General features: G+C 40.5%; 1 protein-coding gene across 5 annotated transcripts in view; it reads right to left on the minus strand.

Moving 5' to 3' along the window:
- Nucleotides 1-19,333, minus strand: part of CSMD3 (CUB and Sushi multiple domains 3) — a 3,270,409-nt gene that overhangs the window by 140,331 nt on the left and 3,110,745 nt on the right. For all 5 annotated transcript variants that reach the window (XM_069621531.1, XM_069621530.1, XM_069621528.1 and 2 more), the window contains 2 exons: nt 10,186-10,365; nt 5,409-5,474 (listed from right to left, as the gene is read on the minus strand). In XM_069621531.1, the coding sequence (XP_069477632.1) occupies nt 5,409-5,474; nt 10,186-10,365 (246 nt within the window). The remainder of the gene's footprint in view (nt 1-5,408; nt 5,475-10,185; nt 10,366-19,333) is intronic.

A 19,333-nucleotide genomic window follows, 5' to 3' on the forward strand; every position in this document is an offset into this window, starting at 1 on the left:
GTATGACTGGAAATGTAGTATTCCCTAACGCACACTCCCACTCCGCAATTCTGAGGAAAAAGACAAGCTGTCTGATCAAACTCACATTTATTTAAATTAGAATCACACGTGGTCCCCCAAGGTTATGCAGAGAAAGTCACCACAATCATATGCATGACTGTTGAAAACATATATATACACAATTAAAGTTAGGCTGCCTAAGAGGAAGCATACATATGCAGTCACATCAATGAAATACATGTATATCACAAAAAGTTATGGGTCAATATATTCAAACATTTCTCTTCACTTGTTTTTTATGACAACATATTAAGCACGTTATATTCCCCACATTACACAGAAGTGTATGTATCAGAGAAGGGTTACATACGTCACAGCATGTAAATTCAATACACATCTGTTTCCCCCATGCACATTTGGTACTGTGGGTTGCTAATTTGTGTATGCAATTTAAATGTGGTATTATAATTAATTGAATTAAACTTCTGCTGGTTTGGGTTTGGGAAGCAGTGTTATCCAATAATAATGTACCCACCCAACCAAGGAGATAATGAGTAACTCTCCCCTTTCACTTCACAAAACGGGTCACACTGTGCAAGCTTAAGAGTGAAGGGTGAATTAAAATTACATTAGAACCATTAGCATGGGAGTGGATGTGTCACAAGTAAGCTACTACTACACAATTCTTTGTAAGTAACTTTGCCTTTCAAAGATTCCACATTATAAAACAATTCTTCATTAGACTATTGTTTGGGCCAGCTTTGAACCACAGCCCAATTGTACAATATATGTGAAAACAATCTGGCAAATTTGAGTTGCATTTATGTTTTACAAATTACTATGTTTAGGTTGAATAGATGTGCTGTCAGTTTTACCCTGCAAACATAGCTCAGTATAGGTTGTATGAATTCATGTGGTTTTAAATGCAGTGATCGTTTGATGTGCATTTCCAATTCCCATTACAAAACAGTGTATCTTATTCGCACCCTTACAGACCACCCACTCCTGAGATTTAACAGAAAAGTACTCATATTCAGTTCTTAAAATCAGCATAGATCCTCACAACTCTTATGTGATCTTCCAGTCAGCTAGGCCCATTCTATTCTGCTTCCATGTGATTAGAATTGCCTCAGAGTTCCTTCTCTACTGATTTCCTTCCAGACAAGGCCTTTCCCCTACAAGATATTACCCATGGACATCAATCTCCCATTTGGAACAGGATTCTTCCCTTCAGCATCCCTATGGAATCCCAGATCTTTGATTAGTCTCTCCTAATAATGTTCATTCTCTTTCGTGTGTATTACCTGTTTATGATCTGTGATAGTTTCACCAATGGCCATGCACATTTTAATTGGTCAAGGCCTTCCATTGGCTCACTTATTCGTCAGATGCTTCCAAAGACTATACAAAGACTATACATCCCAATCTTCAGTGAATGTTCATATGTCTGAATATGAAAACAGGTCGGGCCAATTTGCTCTGTATGCCTTTGACTGTAAAATCAGATTTTCTTATATATTTAATCTCAACAACAAGACACATTGATAAGATATGGATTTCTGTAGTCCCCCAGTCCAGATGGCTGCGTGGGTATGCAAAATGAATGGGTGGAGTTAATTGTTGTAAAGCATCACCATTGATAATGACAATTTTTGATAGCTATAGGGAATTCAAATGTAGACTGATTTTCAATATGCAACTCTCACCATAACAACACACAGTGCCCCATGATTCATGCATTTAAGTTATCTTAAACATTGTTTTGGTATGGCACCAAATAATGCTATATTCTAAATCATGGACTAATTTTAAACAGTGGATATAAAATCTCTTGTTCAGCACAATGACTCATGGGAGCAACTCTTTGTAATGCCTTCAGTCAATTATTGATCTGAGTAATGTGATAGGTGTTATTTGTGTTCTTTCATTAGATGGCCACTTGGCTATGTTTTATGGGAGGTATAGTGTAATGTGATATTCTAATTGTGATGCTTTTTCTTTGAGGCTCACAAGCTATACTAAGCATTTGACTTTGGTTTAGATTATTATCAGTAAGAACACTGTGGAATAGACTTGCTAAAATTCAAAAGAATGTGTTTCCAAGTATTTATCCTTAGACCGGTTGCATGTGGTGTGACTGTCGCCTTTGCCCCAGTGGCCTGTTTCAGGTAGATCTTTATTCCTGGGTTTTAATGTATCTTTCACTTCTCTCGTGAACAAACACCACTCTGGGTTGAAACTCTTGTCAGTTATTTTATCAAGTTCACTTTAAGGCTGAGTAGACACCAAGTGTTGGCCAAACCAATACAACACACCATATGTGGCTACACAAATTCACAAACAATGCATGTGTAACCTTTAATACATTCACAGTTGGAATTTTACGTAAAATGCCATATTTTAAACATATCTTTGCAGGAACACAGTTTAGAATCTGCTTGTGGGTAATTTCTGTTTGTGCAACTGAAATGTGCTTCTTTGGAAAACATGGCAACATCCTTTAAAATTAAAGGATAAATCCCTTTACTAACAACACAGGTAATGTTCACTTGCTTGCTTAAATTCATTTCTGACACACGTGGGCAGTTCTGGTTTTTGAACATGCAGTTCCATGATTTGTAGGGAAAGAGCACTTAGCATTTTGTGTCATCAATGAAACGTTGTTCAAGACCCAGTCTTTGTGCCAATTCACATGGCTGTTCCTGGTATGTTGGAAACACTATGCCATGTGTAGGGTGCTGTCTATCAAGGGAGCATGTAACTTATGTCATCTTGACGGTAAATCCTTTGTGTGGTAAATGAAATTGCACACCACTCTATTTGTCTTTGGTTTTCCACTACAGTTTACATAAATGCACCCCTTCAACAAGGATGTTCTTAACAAATTCAAGGGCATAGCTAGGTGATTGGTAGGAAAGAAATGATGGATTCTCTACCACACAGCTACAAATGTCTAGGAAAATGCATGATGCCACTGGCTAACTACATATTATAAGCATTATATTAGCATTCATGATTATAATGTGACAGCAATCTCCTGGGCATTTCAGTTGGCATACACATTTCAACTGATTGAGTGTGAGGGAACTTGGCCTTAATAGAGTGTATTATTTGGTACAATGTCATTTTGTAAAATCGCATAATAGAGGCTTCATTGCCTGTAAGGGTTGTGCATACCTCTTTAATGTACTACATTCATACAAATTAGATGGTCACTTATTTGAGTCAAAAAAAAAAGTCATTAAAAAACATGAGACACACCGGACGCAATATAGATCAAAAGAAACTGAATTTTGCATATTGTCCCATACTTGCTGTAAATGAATGTAAATCATATTTGTGAACTTCACTGTCAGAAAAATTGATCACTGATTTTGGGTTCACTTACATGACATTATACGTATACGCATAACATAATGCAAATGTATCATTATGATTATATTATTATTAATATTATTATTATTGCCACATTTAAATGTGTTTTCCCATTTCATACACCCCCATGATTTCGCAAGGCTTTGGTATTGCCATCCGATTGGAATATTCACATCTCATTTCTGTCATTCTTTCATCACTGCATAGAATTATAAAACATCACCAGCTTTGTAAAAAAAGTAAACCTTCTAAATCAGACTGATTCTGTATGTTAACTTATCATTAAGAGAGCGGGATATAATCTAACAGTACCAAACATGTCCGTTGTGCATTATAGCAATATAACAACTGAACACATCCAGGTCTGGCCATGGCCACATTAGTTATCTCTCTAAAATACTGGCAGCATAAACATGCTAATTACTGGTTGAAATACAGTACATTTGAAAGATACCAATGGCCTAATAGGTTTTATTTATATAAAAAGGAGCACAACGTGTTCTTATGTTTTAGCAGACTGATTAACATTAAGATGTTCTAAATAAATGAATTATTTTATCTAACAATATATTTTCCAGAATGTACTTAGTTCAGATTCTATACCAAACTCACACTGAGTAGACAGATACAATAATTTCATGAATATGAGTCCAATTATAGAACCAATTAGATGAAACACATTTCAACTGGGACTTTCAACATTTTCTGACTTAGGGCCCCTCCTATTATAATTGACTACAACTGCAAATGGACTGTCTCCTGGCATTCAATCTCATTACTGATATGCCATCTAAAAATGTTCTTGAATGTTAATGTTTCTCTATGCCCTATAAACCACTATGACAACTCCATCGGGTATTTGAACATGTTATTGGAAGATGACACAGATTTGAAGCACACGTATAAATAATTAAAAATGAAAATACATGACATCACTGCCCCTGATGTACAAAGCATATTACAAAGGGGGTTTCCCATTCAAAAACGACTTTACGAATCAGCAAAGAGTTCTTTGTTGAGACAATCCTGTTTATTAGTAGACTATAGGTTTTTTTTGGTACCATTATTGTTAAAACACAGAGTTCATTTAAAATGTTTTTAAAGATTCAAAGTGCTTCGGTTTTAGTGTATAGATTAAGGGTACCAACAGTTACAATTGAATAGATTATTGGGAATTTGCAAGATCAGGGATTTCTAAGGACCTTACATGAATGATTGCATGTACGTATAATTCTCACTCACACCTTAAAGGAATTCTGCTACTGATGTGAGTCGCGTAGTATTAATTTTCTTAATTGTGCACAATCTGGAATCTTGTATATTGTTGCTGCCAAAATCTAGGCTTAACTGGGAAACCGTGACCACTAAAAATGGCACTCTGACAACAGATAACTACATTTAAAAAAGACACATTCTGCTAATAATTTTGGAAAAATACGAAGTGTAATGTTTTCAAGCAAGGTTTCAAGGAATTTTGAATTAATCATGTGTGCACGTTGTGTGCTATACGTTTAGGTACAAAGAGCGACCTTTGCACAATATGGTTTGAGTGCCACACATGTTTATAACTTGCCCCGAGGCTTATCCAGGGAGTTTGTGTTAAACTAGGGGTAAACATTATGGCCCTCAGAATGAGGACACACTACTGCCATCTCCCATAGTTGTCACACTGACATCTGCTGGTTTCGTGTGCCTAAGCGTATACAACACAAAGAGTTATTGATGTTACAGAAATGATGTATTCGCAATGCCACACATTCCTGCAGGAAAGCCATGATCGTTGTGTTCCTTCAAAGATGCCATTCTCAGAAGGCTTTTTTCAATGATATTATCTGTTTTCACAATGGCATTTTTGATGGGGAAAAATGTCTCAGTGCGGTCTAGATTTTGGAATATCTTGGCACCAAAAATCATAGGGCCCTTTAGTGATTTTGCACTTTCCTTAGAATTAGATTAGACTTGTCATGTTGATACATCTAAAATGAATGAAATGTACATAACAGACACTTGCAATAACATGTCCCATTACTTACCACTTAATTTTGGGCTTGGTGTCCCTAAAGCCGGTCGATGATCTTTCACCAGAATCTTAGACCCAGCTTTTGAAGAAAGTGAAACACACTCTGCATTAGTGATAATGTAATACTGTACAATAGCTGCAGCAAAATACAAACATGGTGTATGCAGTCAAGAATGTAATATAACACGAAAACACAACTGAATTTGCAAAAAAATATTTTTAACAGACTTCTCTGCAAAATAACATTTCGGATTGGAAGGTGACAAAGGCAGATATGATGATGTAACAATTAAAACAATGATGATTATAAAAACACAAGAGTCCAACAAAGTATTCGATTACCATGCATGCAAACTCTGTAAACCAACATACAAGTGGTGTGCATGCTGGTGTAAAGGTTCCAGTTCAAGTTAATTTAGAATATAATCAGTAGGTACACACTAACATATATGGTACATTTAAGCATGTTATGAAAGTAAATCATGCATGCATGAGGGTGATCAATGTTTCAACGTCCAGTAACACAGAGGAACAGTCAGTTGATTAAATATTTTATATGCATTTATTTTTGATGATGATGAATCTGGCCTTCGAGCTTCCATATGTCCTCCATATGTTCTTTACCATGGTCATGAGCTACAAACCCTTCTAGACATATGAAGCAGGGGCTGACAATCAGCTGATATAAATAGATCGCAATATTCACATTTACAAAACAGACATTCGGACATACGGAACCTTAGAAACTCAACAATTTGCTGCAGATCTATAGACAGAAACCAACATGCAGTTTCTAAATCATATTAGAGAGAAGCCAAGCACCATTTGATTCAGCTAATACCTATTTATGTAGCAATGAATGTAATATATACAGAAAAGAACGGCACGTCAAAGAGCTTGACAGAGCTTAGGGCATTCATTGAGCAAGGAGTTTCTTCAATACATTGCACATGTACGCTGGAATCTCAAGCCCTATGTTAACTGGTATTGACAAAGCCAACTGCTTTGGTTTTGTGTAGGCATATGATATGCATTTGCCAGGCACGGCCACAATTGTCACAATTGTACTACCTGGTCATAAAAAGGCAATAGCTGGAAAATTATGTCAGTACCCGGGACTATGCTGGTAGTGCATGCAAAGTGCCTAATACCTACACACAAACAAATATGCTTCACTTTGCCAATGCTTGTTTTAACTGAACTTTACCGCAAAGAACAAGAACAACTATGCGCCAACGTCCTGTTTCTGGCTGCGCCCATCCTGTTGTCTGTAAGAGCACTTTGCGTGTTTGTTTCACATGCTTGCAATTCTGCTATCTTGAGCTACACTTTCTGTTTACGAGCATGCTTTGCATGCATTATTGTTGCATATCTGTGTGGGAAGCATGCAGTTCTTCTCCCGATATTGCACCTCTCAATGTGTATTTGAATTGCTGCTGCATAAGCAATATCGTTTTCATATGAATGAGTTGTCACTGCATTGTCGTGGACTGTTGTTTTGTACCAGTACTATGTAAGGGAAGCCTGCACCGGCTAGGCCAATGAGTGCCTGTTGCAAATGCACCAGCAATATTTACGACACAGATACCATGCCTGTGCAAGGTGGGAATGAGTGAAGCGTGCAATGGTGCTGCCTGTGCTACATCTGGTAGCATTGTTTAGGTGGTGTGGTGGTGGGAAGGCAGCAAAGATGAGTGGCCTGCATATTCTTCCTGAAGCCCATACTTTGTGTGTCGGGAGAGGGGGTTGAGATCGCCCTCTGCTGGTCCCGGTGCCGAACCGTTTGGTGCGCCTTAGTAAAGCGGTATCCGTTTTGTGTGAGATAGGGGTTCACTACTTTTGCTGTTTGTGCTGCATCAGCAGAAACTTCAATTGCTGTTTTCTGTATGCTACCTGTTGGCACAATGGGAGTGCTAACTCATCTCACGCACGTTTTTTGTTTGTTCACTCATATGAGATGCACTGTTGCTGTGTGCTGCACGAAGCATTACTTTTATGGAGCGTGGTTAGGGAGAATTCTCCAGAATGGCTAATTTCCCTTACTTATTGAGTCCCTCAGCAGCTTTGCTGGATTTCTAGGATACATTTTTTTCACCTGGTAAGAGTGTGAGCCTTTTTTTCCCGCTCTTACATGTGTTTTTGGCTATGTGTTGTACATTTTTATGTGTTCATGGACTGTGGAGCCTCACCTACTCCATAGGCATCATCTTTTTACTGTGTGTCACACAGCAACTTTAGTGCAGTGACACAGGGTTGTCTTTTTAGACTTCCCAACTCAGACTCCATTTTCTGGGACTGACTACTGTCTCCCAGAACATGTAAAGTTGCCATTGACTTTATTGGGGGCCTCATTACAAGTATGGAGGTAGCCATGCCGCTTTTAGTGGCATGGTTACGCCCATACCGGGTACCGGGTCCGGGTTCCTTGAATGGGGAAATACCGGGCCATTCTGACCTTGGAGGGCCCGGTATTTCCACATTCAGGGAACCCGGACCCGGTACATCCTCATTCTCATTTGAGCCCCTATAGGGCTCAATGGGAATGTGGAGGATGATAACAACGGGCCCTTTAAGGACGGGCACGTTGTTAGCATGCTGGTCTGCTCGTAAACCAGGCGTCCTTAGCGGGTCCCGCAAGAAAAACGTGTAATGAGGTGGTAGGGGGTTAATGGCGCCGAAAGCTCTACCGGTGCCGTTAACTCCTGACCGCCTACATTGTAAGGAGGCCCTTAGTCTTTTTAAATTCACAGACCCAGTACAAACTATCTTATATAGAGTACTAGAAAGAGTAATAGTCATACCTTTTTGTCTGTCTCTCATGGAACATTATTCTGTTCCGCTTTCGTTAACATTTGGCTGGTGGCAGTGGTATCTACCCTACTTTTCCTACCGCAGTCTATTTAAATAGCCTTGGTACTGTTTTAGGCTAAGTTAGTAGCCTTGAACCATAAACCCACTGGACCCTGTTTATTTTATTTCGGTTCCGGCTGGGTTTATCCGCCATTTCTTTTTGTAAAGGTCTTTCTTGTGTTTTACTCTGTGCACCAAACCAGGTTTGGTTCCTTTGTTCACTGTCCTTTGGTGGGCTTCTGCACAGAAGCCCTTCTTAGGCGCCTAAATGTCTGAGGGGGACAGGATGTGAGGAAGGGGTTTGAGACTCCCTGCACAGGGTCTCCTTGGAGACCCATGTCACACTCTGTACGAATGGCTGTGGTGACTGTCCCTCCAGGACAGACAACCTGCTGTGTGATTGACAGCCAGGATGTGTGAATGGGGGAAAATTGCATAAAAAGCAGGTCTCTGGGACTGAGAAGGCAGAGTCGCCACTTGATCGAGAGAACTGAAGAGAAGTTGACAGAAGGGAACCTATACCACGACTGAACTTTCCGGTGAAGCCCTGCTGCGGGTCAGAATCTTCAAACTTCGACGACAGGGAAGATCTGCAAGGGAACTTCTACCCTTGAGCTGGTGGCAACCAGTTCGCAAAACTGCAAGCCAGGCCTCCCTCCTCTTGTCGAATTTGCTGTGCACAGCTACAGTGAACCGGATATCCAGTATGATTGGACCCCGCTTGGGTTTCAAGGAATGCACCGTTTATTTGTTGCTTTGCTCAGCTGCTGGTTTCTTCCTTGGGCTGTGCAGGACCCTCCAGTCTTCCTCCTTCGTGTCAGTCGGACAGTCGCTTCAGGAACCGTGAGCCTGCACGATCTGCTAGGAATGTCTGCCTCAGTTAGAGCATTCTTCTGCTCTTAAGGTACTGTGCTAACCTGGTTGTTTGTTCCATCCGACCACAGTGAAAGTGTTTGAAATCTTTCGCAAATCTGAGGGCTTGTCCTTCGCTATTCTTTAAAGTAACTTTTCGTCTGACCAACTTCGTTCTGAGCTCTTGGCAAAGACTTAACCGCAAACTACTCCGAATTGTGTGATCCTCTGCAAAGACTCTGGTCCATTGACTTTGGCTCAGGCCCTTGATTTAAGTTCCTCACCGTAGTTGCCTTTTCTAGATTGCCCTGCTCACTTACTTGTTGGTGTTGCTTAGTTTTTGTCTAACCTTGTCTTTCCCTCTCTTTTAAATTGCTGGAGTGCCATCTCACTTCATTTTGAGCTTATCTTGTCCAGAATCTATTGGGTGGTGTGTAGTATATTAAGAGTGTGATTTTCTGATACTTTACTTTAGTGAATTGTTTTATAACTGATGTGTAAATAAATGTATATTCTTTTACTCAAAAACCTTGAGTCAGTGTTTGCTTGAACCATAGTAAATTGATGTCCTTTGTGTAACTATTGATACTGCTCACTTTACTCTTGAGATTAGTCTGGCTGCTCAGCCATCGCCACCACTTTACTGTGTAGTACAGGCTTGTACTAAAGGTGAATTTCTACTGTCACTTGTAGCCTTAATTGTGTGCTGTGTTCCCAAAGGGTACTGCATATGATTCTGCCTAACAAGTTCAATTTCGAAAACGCTAAATAACTATACTCTCTTACAACATTGCACATTAGATTTTAGAACATATAACTGTTTTGCATCATTAGCAGGGCCAACCCAGTGTTTTTTCATATTTCTTTTTAATTCAGAGGATCTTGGCACACAGGCATTACACTACCCCTGACTTATACAGTGATTAAAGAGGCACATGTTCAGCAGCAAATTTATTCGACTGAACTATCTTCTTGTCGTCATTGTTATGCACCATGCGTGTCTTTTTACTAGAATTGTAATTCTGACATAGGGAATATATGACTTAAGAATACATGATATCTTTTCTTGGAAAGGGTAGTTCCTGTACCTTCACAGGCTGGCACTTTTCCACTCCAGGTGTTGTCCGATCTGCAGACTCTGTGTTCAGTACCACCCGAGAGGAAGAATCCCGGGTGACAGGTGTAGATCAAGGTGTATCCGAGGGAAGGAAGATCCATTCCAAGAACATTGGCATGTGCTGGGGAATCTGGTTGTTTGCAATTGTGAGCTGTAACAAAAGCATACATTTACTTATGCGTGTCAAAAATTATCTTGCTGCATTTAAAAAAAAAAGAGAAAATATACTATTATAAGAAAAAGCTTAAAATCAGAAATCATAAACATTTTGCAATGCCAAAAGCAGACATGTCATTGTTTCTTTGCACAATAGTAGGTGTTGTTTCCCAGCGAATTGGAACTTGTTTCAGAGACTATAGGGTAGTCCACCCTGCCAGCATTCAAACTTGTGATCTAGTGAGTGGAACATGGTTGCCTGTAGCATGTGCAGTGACACACTGAGCAGTCTTACCAAAGATGAATAGGAAGCTGGCTAATATTGCTGTTTATCAAATGTGCACTCTATCAGCATAACATTCCTTCATATCACTCTTTGATAATACCAGTAAGATGGCGAATGAACCTTCTTCAGGTATCTGTGTGGAAGCACTACCAGGGATCTGCATCCTTTGGCTCTCCAAAAGTTTTGCACTACAACTATCATCAGTCCTACTGAGTGTACTCAATGGTGAATGATCATGGGAATGAAAGTCCAAGTCATCATGAGAACTGTGGGCTGCAGACCCCGAGACTGGATTGTACAGTGCCGTCCATTCCACTTGGACTTTCCCCTATCCCTTGAGAGTCCAGGTGTTAGAGGTCTTTCACATTGATTGTTTTCTTTGTCTGCACATGGCTAGAGACGGATGAGAGGGTAAACACACGCTACAGTCAAAGGAATTGAAAGACAGACAAATCCAGTTCATATGGCCTTCTTGGTGAACTCTAACACTTCTCATAATACACATAGCAGACATATGAAGAGATGGCTGAGATGACACACATGGAAGACAGCATTACCTCACTGATTTCTCCAGGTTGCACTAGTCTTATCCTTGCAACAAAAAAAACAAGCACTGTCTTTTCAAATCAAACCTGTTAGTGATTGCAGAATACTGATCCCTGCAGGCCAACCTGGTAAATTGCCATGGCAACTGATAGTGGGAACACCAGTGCATGGAGTGCCTGCGCTAATTGAATCTCTGCACTTCCTGATTGATAGTGGGCTGGAAGTGGTAGCAGCCAAGAAAGTCTTTTACTGTGCCCGTCAGAATGATGTTATGAATTGAGGATACAAATAAAAATAAAACAAAATAAGGCTCCTCCACCTATAACCATTTTTTGGGTTATGCTCCTTAGAAATGTAGATGGTCTCCTGTTTTATCATACAAGTTTAACGTACCCAACCCAAGAATAGGCCAATTACTGAAGATTTGAATTGCACTATTGACAGTATCTGGCTTCCCCACAACAACCATAGAGACTGTGTCAGCAGATAGGCATGAGTCAAAGAAGATGTTTAATGTACAAGTGCAGTACAAACTTTCTTTAATCGTGTCCTTCATTTTATTCACTATGTATCTGATAGACAGTGCCAGTCTGAAGGTGAATGACAAGGAAGCATTCTGTTTGGTGGTTGGTCCAAGTGCGGCTAAATACTAACTTTGCATATTCATTTTAAGTAATACACTTCTGTGTATGGTTTCCAGCTATTTTGAGTTAAATACACTGTACATGAGGTCAATGGGCCTCATTACGAGTATGGAGGTAGCCATGCCATTTTTAGTGGCATGGCTACCCCCATACCGGGTACCGGGTCCTGGTTCAAGGAATAGGGAATTACCGGGCCATTCTGACCTTGGAGGGCCCAGTAAATTCCCTTTCCTGGGACCCGGACCCGATACATCCCCAGTCCCATTTGTGCCCCGATAGGGCTCAATGGGAATGGGGAGGATGCTAACAATGGGCCCGTTAATGACAGGCCCGTTGTTAGAATCCTGGTCAGCTTGCTGGTCCCGCTAAGGACGTCTGGTCTGACCAGGCGTCCTTAGCGGCACCCGCAAGCAGGCCTCGTAATGGGGCGGTAGAGTGATAACGGCGCTGGCAGCTCTACAGGCGCCATTATTACTCTACCGCATTCCTCGTAATGAGGCTCAATGTCTAGATTACATACTGGTATTTCCATTAATCCATCTTGTACTTCCTTGCCCCATAACTTGCTTACATGTCCATCACTCTGACAGAAAAACAACATTCCCTGTCATTAGACCCCCTGCTCATAGGGTATAGCAATAAAAGGATCCACCATTTCTCATATTCAATATGGTTACAAGGACATGCTACAACAAACCTAGGTAAATAAATACATTCAAATGTTTAAACACTTCTAGTACAAGAGGCTAACCTCAAGTTGGACAGACGGTTGTGAGAAATGGGGCAAGGACTAAAGAGGTGGGGTAATGAACATTTAAGCTCCACCCCTTTGTGTACCTTCTCCCAACTTCCTGCAGACAAAGCACTACAGAAGATGACATCAGAAGGCCAACTATTGTTATAACGTATGAAAGTGGCCCTTTAATGAAGGCATGAAAAGGATCAATCCGCTGCGGATAAATGACTGAATAAGGGGGTGAGACCACCACTCCTCCTGAAAATCTTCAAATGCAAGAAAAATAACTGTTTCACTGGAGCCTTATTGGGTTATCAGTCTGGCCGTATTCCCCTGCCAATTGGGTGAAGATTGATCCCCATGGCAATGGGGTGAACATATGGAAGGAGCAAAACCTTCTCCCACCCACTTCAGGGGAACATTTGGAGTGACCTGCCTTTGGAAATTTGCCGGCTGCTGAAACACTGCCATGAAGAATTCTGCCCACTGGAAGTGAGAAAAACTGCAAGTGCTGTCTGGCAGCCTTCCTGGCTGAATAGGGAAGAATAAGGTCTTATGTTTCCTCTCAGAGATTGGAAGGAGCACCACAGCAATTCAAGATTAAAAGGAGCAGTCTTGGGATCTGTTTCCCACTTTGAACCAGATTCAAGGCACCTCAATCGCTCTCGAGTCAATCTTGAGCCTCTACAAGACCCAGGCGAGCTGCTTTTGACATTATACATGTTCCAAACCCTTTCAAGCAATCACCTCAACCTCACACGCTTATTCTCCAATCACTGCTGCCAAACCTCACTTTGTTATTAAACCCTGTCAAAACGGCTCACTGCTCCAGTTAACTCAATACATGCAAACTCCCTCAAGCTGTCAAACTGCAAAGCTCTACACATCAACTGTGGTCAAGCTTGCACAGAGGCTCAAACTATTTGGTGCTTGCTGAAGTGCACAGTGTTTGCTTCACGTCAAACCGTCTCAACCACCTTGATACTGAATCGACTAGGCAGAAATTGCTCAAAAGCCCGGCTCAAAGCTGTTGAGCACCCAGAAGATGATGTAAAGGAAGAACACAGCGGTTCTGTCCATCATGCCTGATTTTAAGGGTTGTAGTCACCATTAAGTCCTCACATGCCGTTTTAAGAAACATAACCTTTGCTATATAAACAATTACCTGTATACCCCATTCTTGCATATCCAGAGTGCCCATTTCATAAATAAAAGTCTTGCATGCCGTGTGTATTTTTGTAAAGGGGTGGTTTGTTAGTGTTTTTGATAATGTGGTTGTAATTACTAAAGTCGTCCTACACTGCGATGTATTTTCAAGGAACATTGATTGGACATTTATTTTGTTTCAATGACCACAGTACTATTCGTTTTGGATGCCTCCTGGCTCGCTCACACCCCTGTTGTGGACAGCTATCTTCCCCTGCCCCTCTTGGAGAATATAGCCTGCCCTTAAACAAACATGAAATGTGTTTTACTTAAACCGTTATGCCACTTGTGCGCTTCAGATGTCACCCTATACTGTTCTTCCTCCGCTCAGCTATTTCTCCAACCAACTGCCCTCCTCACTTGTTATACTTAGCGTGCCTCCCAATAAAAAATGAATAACAACACAAATAAACAGGTAAAGCCCACATCCTCTAGGTCCTGCAGGTAAGTCTGCTTATTCTAGAAGTCTGTACAGCCCGGCATGATAGATTGCGGATCCCAGCACAGCCTTTCCGGCACATGCCTTAACTCCATCGCCCACTTGTTGTGGATCAGAGATCATACGGGGCATTTCAAACAGCGGGGCAAACATATTGCTGTACACATGTTTTTTTCATTTTTTTTTTATTTGCAGTGGAGACAACAATCTACGAGAACAGGTACATTTCATGGGTACAAACAAACATCCACAGCGAAGGCACCTCACATTCTAGTTAATGCATACTGTTTATACCGCTGAAGACCGCGGTGTGTTCTTCCAAGAAGATCATGGACCCCTCTTGAGTGCTAGCTGACATATATCCCACTTTCGTTTTTTACGTGATACCAATTCCTTAATTTTTAATATAACATTGCATAAAATTGTTTGTATCTTATATCCTCAATATGTTAATTGTTTTACATTGCGCCTTCTGTTTACACAATTCCAAACAGTTCTCTTAGTGTACGGCAAAGGATACCTCAAATCATTTTTAAATCAAGGGTAAATAAGTTGGCCCACCTAGGTTTGTGTGGGTGTTGTGAATGATGTGGTATGCATTGATGCCATCTTGTACTTCTATGTCGACAATATCTTCCTCACAAACTGAACACATATTGTCCCGTTTTATAGAGGAAAATAATGGCTTTCGACATGAAATACAACTGAAACCTCGGACAAGCATGTTTAATCTTTTGTCAAATAAACTGTGACAGATCTGTGGGAGTGGATGTGTAGTAGCCTTTATTTTTTTTGCAGATAAATAAACACATGCCAAGATGTCATCATGGTAAGCAAGAACAGATGTAGACTACAACCTTGTATAAATACGTCTGAGAGGTTTTTTTTTAAGAACATGATGAATTGAAACATAACAGGAAATATAAAAAATTGATTATGAAAAACATGCACTCAAATATTCAAAGACACCAGCTCCAAGCCTATGATACTTAAGTAACATGGTGCATATTAGTTGGGGAGTGAAAGTGTGAGGGAAGCAAAAGAAGTGTCCACTTTCTCTAAGATCCCACAACACCCTGGCACAGCACCACCCTTACGCATATGCGTAAACCAAGCCCCTTTGATGTGCCAAAGCCTTATCTGTAACATAATTAATGAGGTAAGAGGAAAACACATTCACAATGTCATCCATTTAAGAATGCTGATTTATTGCACATCCTTAAGGGGATCTAAAAACCCAAACATTGGATTGTCCCCTTTAGCCTAACTCCTGGTAAAAGCATGTCTGGCTTCATGACTTTTATTAAGAGCACTGAAAAGCATGCTCCTCATTCACGTAGGCAACCAGGACATATTCCTCTCTCTAAGAGCATGCAGAGCACTGAAGGATAGGTGATCATGCTCCCCTGAGAGCTCCTGTCAATATTTCTTCTGGTTTAAGAAAATGGGCTGATGGGGCAGACCAATGTGATCATCTTATTAAATCGAAAGAGGCATTCCTGACACACACGATCTGTATTAGACCTATGTTAACATTTTCAAAGTGCTGAAAGGAGAGTTATATTCTTTGACATTTTATTGTATCATCAATTCCCTAAGGCCCTCCGCAGTTCCAAAGGAAGCTGGAGTTGGAATGGAGAGATCCCTGGAGTGATGGCAGTGGAGAACAGTGAGGGTCAGTCGGGAGTCTTTTAGTAAATTGGCTTGCTTTACTGAGATTAAGTTTGTAATCAATCCATGTAACTCACAATTTACATTACACACAGTAAACATCAACCAACACAACAAATGTTGATTTTGATCTAGTAAGTCTGAATCCTCCTGTCAAATTCAGTTTGCACGCACTTATGTCTAGAAATATTGGAGACCAATCTGGGAAGTGATAGTCTTCTTTGGAGAGATGTTACCATTAGCTTGTTCTCTGTATTTATGCACTCAGTCAATAACCCTGAGATTGGATTTCTCCCGAGCTTGTTTCCAGCATGAGGGTTCAAGTTCTTTCATAAAATTGAAAAACCATTGGTGGAGTTATTGAATCTGTACTTTGGACTAGGATATGCTAGAATAAAGCTACAATTGACTGATGTAACCCAGCGGGATTTCTTGAGTATCCATATCCCTCTAATCTTTGCAAATCAATCTTGAAATCTTCAGACTTAGCAGCCATCTTCCTATTCCCTCCTATCCCCCCACAAATCCATCAGCACCAGAAGAGTCCAGCTCAGTTTACATCTGCATATATCAGACCTTTGCTCAAAATGTCCGCAGCAGACCCATATGACCCAGCCAGAGACTGCCCCATCTTCTACATGCTTTATTGGGAAACATATGGAGAAAATGTATATATCGCCAACTCTGGGATTTTATTTAAACAAGCCAACTTCTGAATGAGGCACAGCATGGTTGTTGACCACCGAGCAGTACAGAATCGGCTCTGTGATGCAATCAGGATAAATATAAGAACAATACAGTTAAAAATTCTGAAAGTGCGCTCATCCTGCTAGACCTCTCTGCAGCTTTTCATACCAACACTCATGAGATCCTCCTAAAAAGACTGGGAGATATAGGTATTAAAAGTATAATTTACACTAGATGACCTCCTTCCTCATGGGTAGAACAGAAGTCACAAGCTTGGGCTCACACAATTCCCAGCCTCACCCACTCACCTGCAGAGTATGTCAAGGATCCACACTCGTAGCCCTGCCTTTCACAATCTACACGACACCCCTTACTTGTCATCATCAATAAATCTGGTATCTCCTTTTACAACTACGTGGATGATACACAAACATTCTAAACACTTTTGAACCACCTATCAGCAAATGCCCCAGAAATTAAAAACTGCCTTGCACAGGTGAACACATTGATGACTGTAAACAGAAATACAATACAGTGGCCTGATGATATGGGACCCTGTCCAAACACGTCAACCATAGTAAATCTTGTAATGGAAATGGAGAACTCACTTACTCTTGATCCATAGGTGAAAGTCATCGTCAGACGCTGTTTCTCCTAGCTGTGCATGCTACACCACATGTTACCTTACTTAACATTCACCCACAGGGCCATGGCCATCTTTTCTGTAACACTATTGAAACTAGACTATGCTAAAAGCCTCTATCTCAGACTTCCAGATGACATAATGAGGAATATTAAAAGAGTCAAAATGCAGTGGCAAGAATACTTCTCAGAATGAAGTGATCCTTGTGAATAGCCCTCTGTTCATACCAAGGAGTAGGCCTTTCCTCCTTCAGGTGTAAGTTTCACCACTAAACTGCTTTGCAACCCTTAGGTCAAGCAATGTTGCACTAGTATTAGTCCATAACTTCGACAAGAAATGGCAATGAGGATGCTCTTTTTCAGTTGAAGCCACAAAACTGTGCAACATCCTACCCAATCCTCTTTGCCAGGAGGAGAACCAAATGACGTTCAGGAATCTTCAAGGCCTAAAAATGATTACTTGGTTCCCCTGTTACCGTCCCGCTTTGAAGCGCTTTACCAGTGTAGAAGCACTATATACATAAACAATAAATAAAGTAGGAAACAGCTCAAGACTTGGCATTTTAAGCAACCACTTTGAAATAAATGAATAACAACCAACTAAAAACTGTGCACCAGAAACGTTTGTGCTAATCTACAACAAGCACTTTTCAAAACTCTTGGCACTAGCACCTGTGGCAAAACAAGCTGATTCATGGAACCTCTCCTACGTGGCACTTGCCTGCACCTTTAATGTCAGTGGAATTGACCAAATCTACCATCAAGAGCCAGGAAGTGACCACACCCTCACCCCCTGCCCCTCTCCACCCCCTCATCCCTACACAAACTCCTTTCTACTGAAATCATGCATACCTACACCTCCCACACTTCTACAAACTACCTCCATGGCCTAGTGTACTTAACAGAATTAGACTCTATCCATCTTCTATCAAAAACCATGCTGTCCATTTTTGCACTCTGAAATCCTGGGGATCGCCATATGTCTAACCTGCCCAGTCAATACCAACCACAAACAAGATAGATATTTTCATATCAACACAGGTGTACAGGTACTTCCGACCTGCATCCATCAACATCAAAGGTTTCTGAAGCTACCTACACACTATGCGACTACCCACCCTGCACTCCTTTCTTACAGAGCCATGAACAGTGTGGCCGACATTATTGGCAGAGTAGTACTACATAAGAATACTTTATATTAAATACATTGGAATATCCTTCACATCCCCATCTGAGCAGTCTGAATGCTGTGCCCCAGTCACACATTCCTAGATGCTGCTGCTATATTTTGTTTGGACAGCCCTCAATTAACTTTTAACATCTCTTAAACCCTGTCTTCCCTTCTTCCACTCCAAGATATGGTGATGATTATAGATGCCTTATTATCGTATACAGATCGAAGGTAACCTGCTCTGTTGCGTTTAGGCTTTGGATGCTCAAATGCCATTACCTATTCCTTAAGCAAACATTGTGGAGCGAAGATGACCTTATGGCATGTTGTGTATGAATGTTCATAGCATTTCTATATATATATATATATATATATATATATATATATATATATATATATATATATATATATATATATGTATTTTGAAACTGTATTTCCACAGTCCGAGTGAGAGGCACTCCCCCGTTCCTTAAGAAATCGCCAGGCAGACAGTTTTCTTCGTGAAAAAATGTCCTCTTTATTTTTCAGACCATGCACAGCACATGACTATTTAGTAAAAACCACCTAAAATGTGGTGCTCCATAATGTATGGCTTAATCTGACGCGTTTCGCAGTTACCTCACCGCTTGCTCACAACAAGTGATCCATACAATGAACACAGTTTAAAAACACCCCATGTGACAGGAAGTTAGCTATAGAAAGGGGACTGAGATGGCCACAAATATGGGTCGGACATTTTGGAACGGGTTCAGATGTTCCAAATTCTTACATGTTACATTCTGCATTAACATATGGAAACCTTTTTAACATTTAGGAAGATAATACTCTTATATTCATTCTAACTTTGTATTTATGAGATACATTCACTTCCCTTATAAACTATGGTTAAAAAGTGATTTATTGATATATAACCTTTTTTCAAAAGCCACAAAGTA

Source organism: Ambystoma mexicanum, chromosome 5q (genome assembly GCF_040938575.1).
Source record: "Ambystoma mexicanum isolate Mex_15411 chromosome 5q, UKY_AmexF1_1, whole genome shotgun sequence".
NCBI lineage: Eukaryota > Metazoa > Chordata > Amphibia > Caudata > Ambystomatidae > Ambystoma > Ambystoma mexicanum.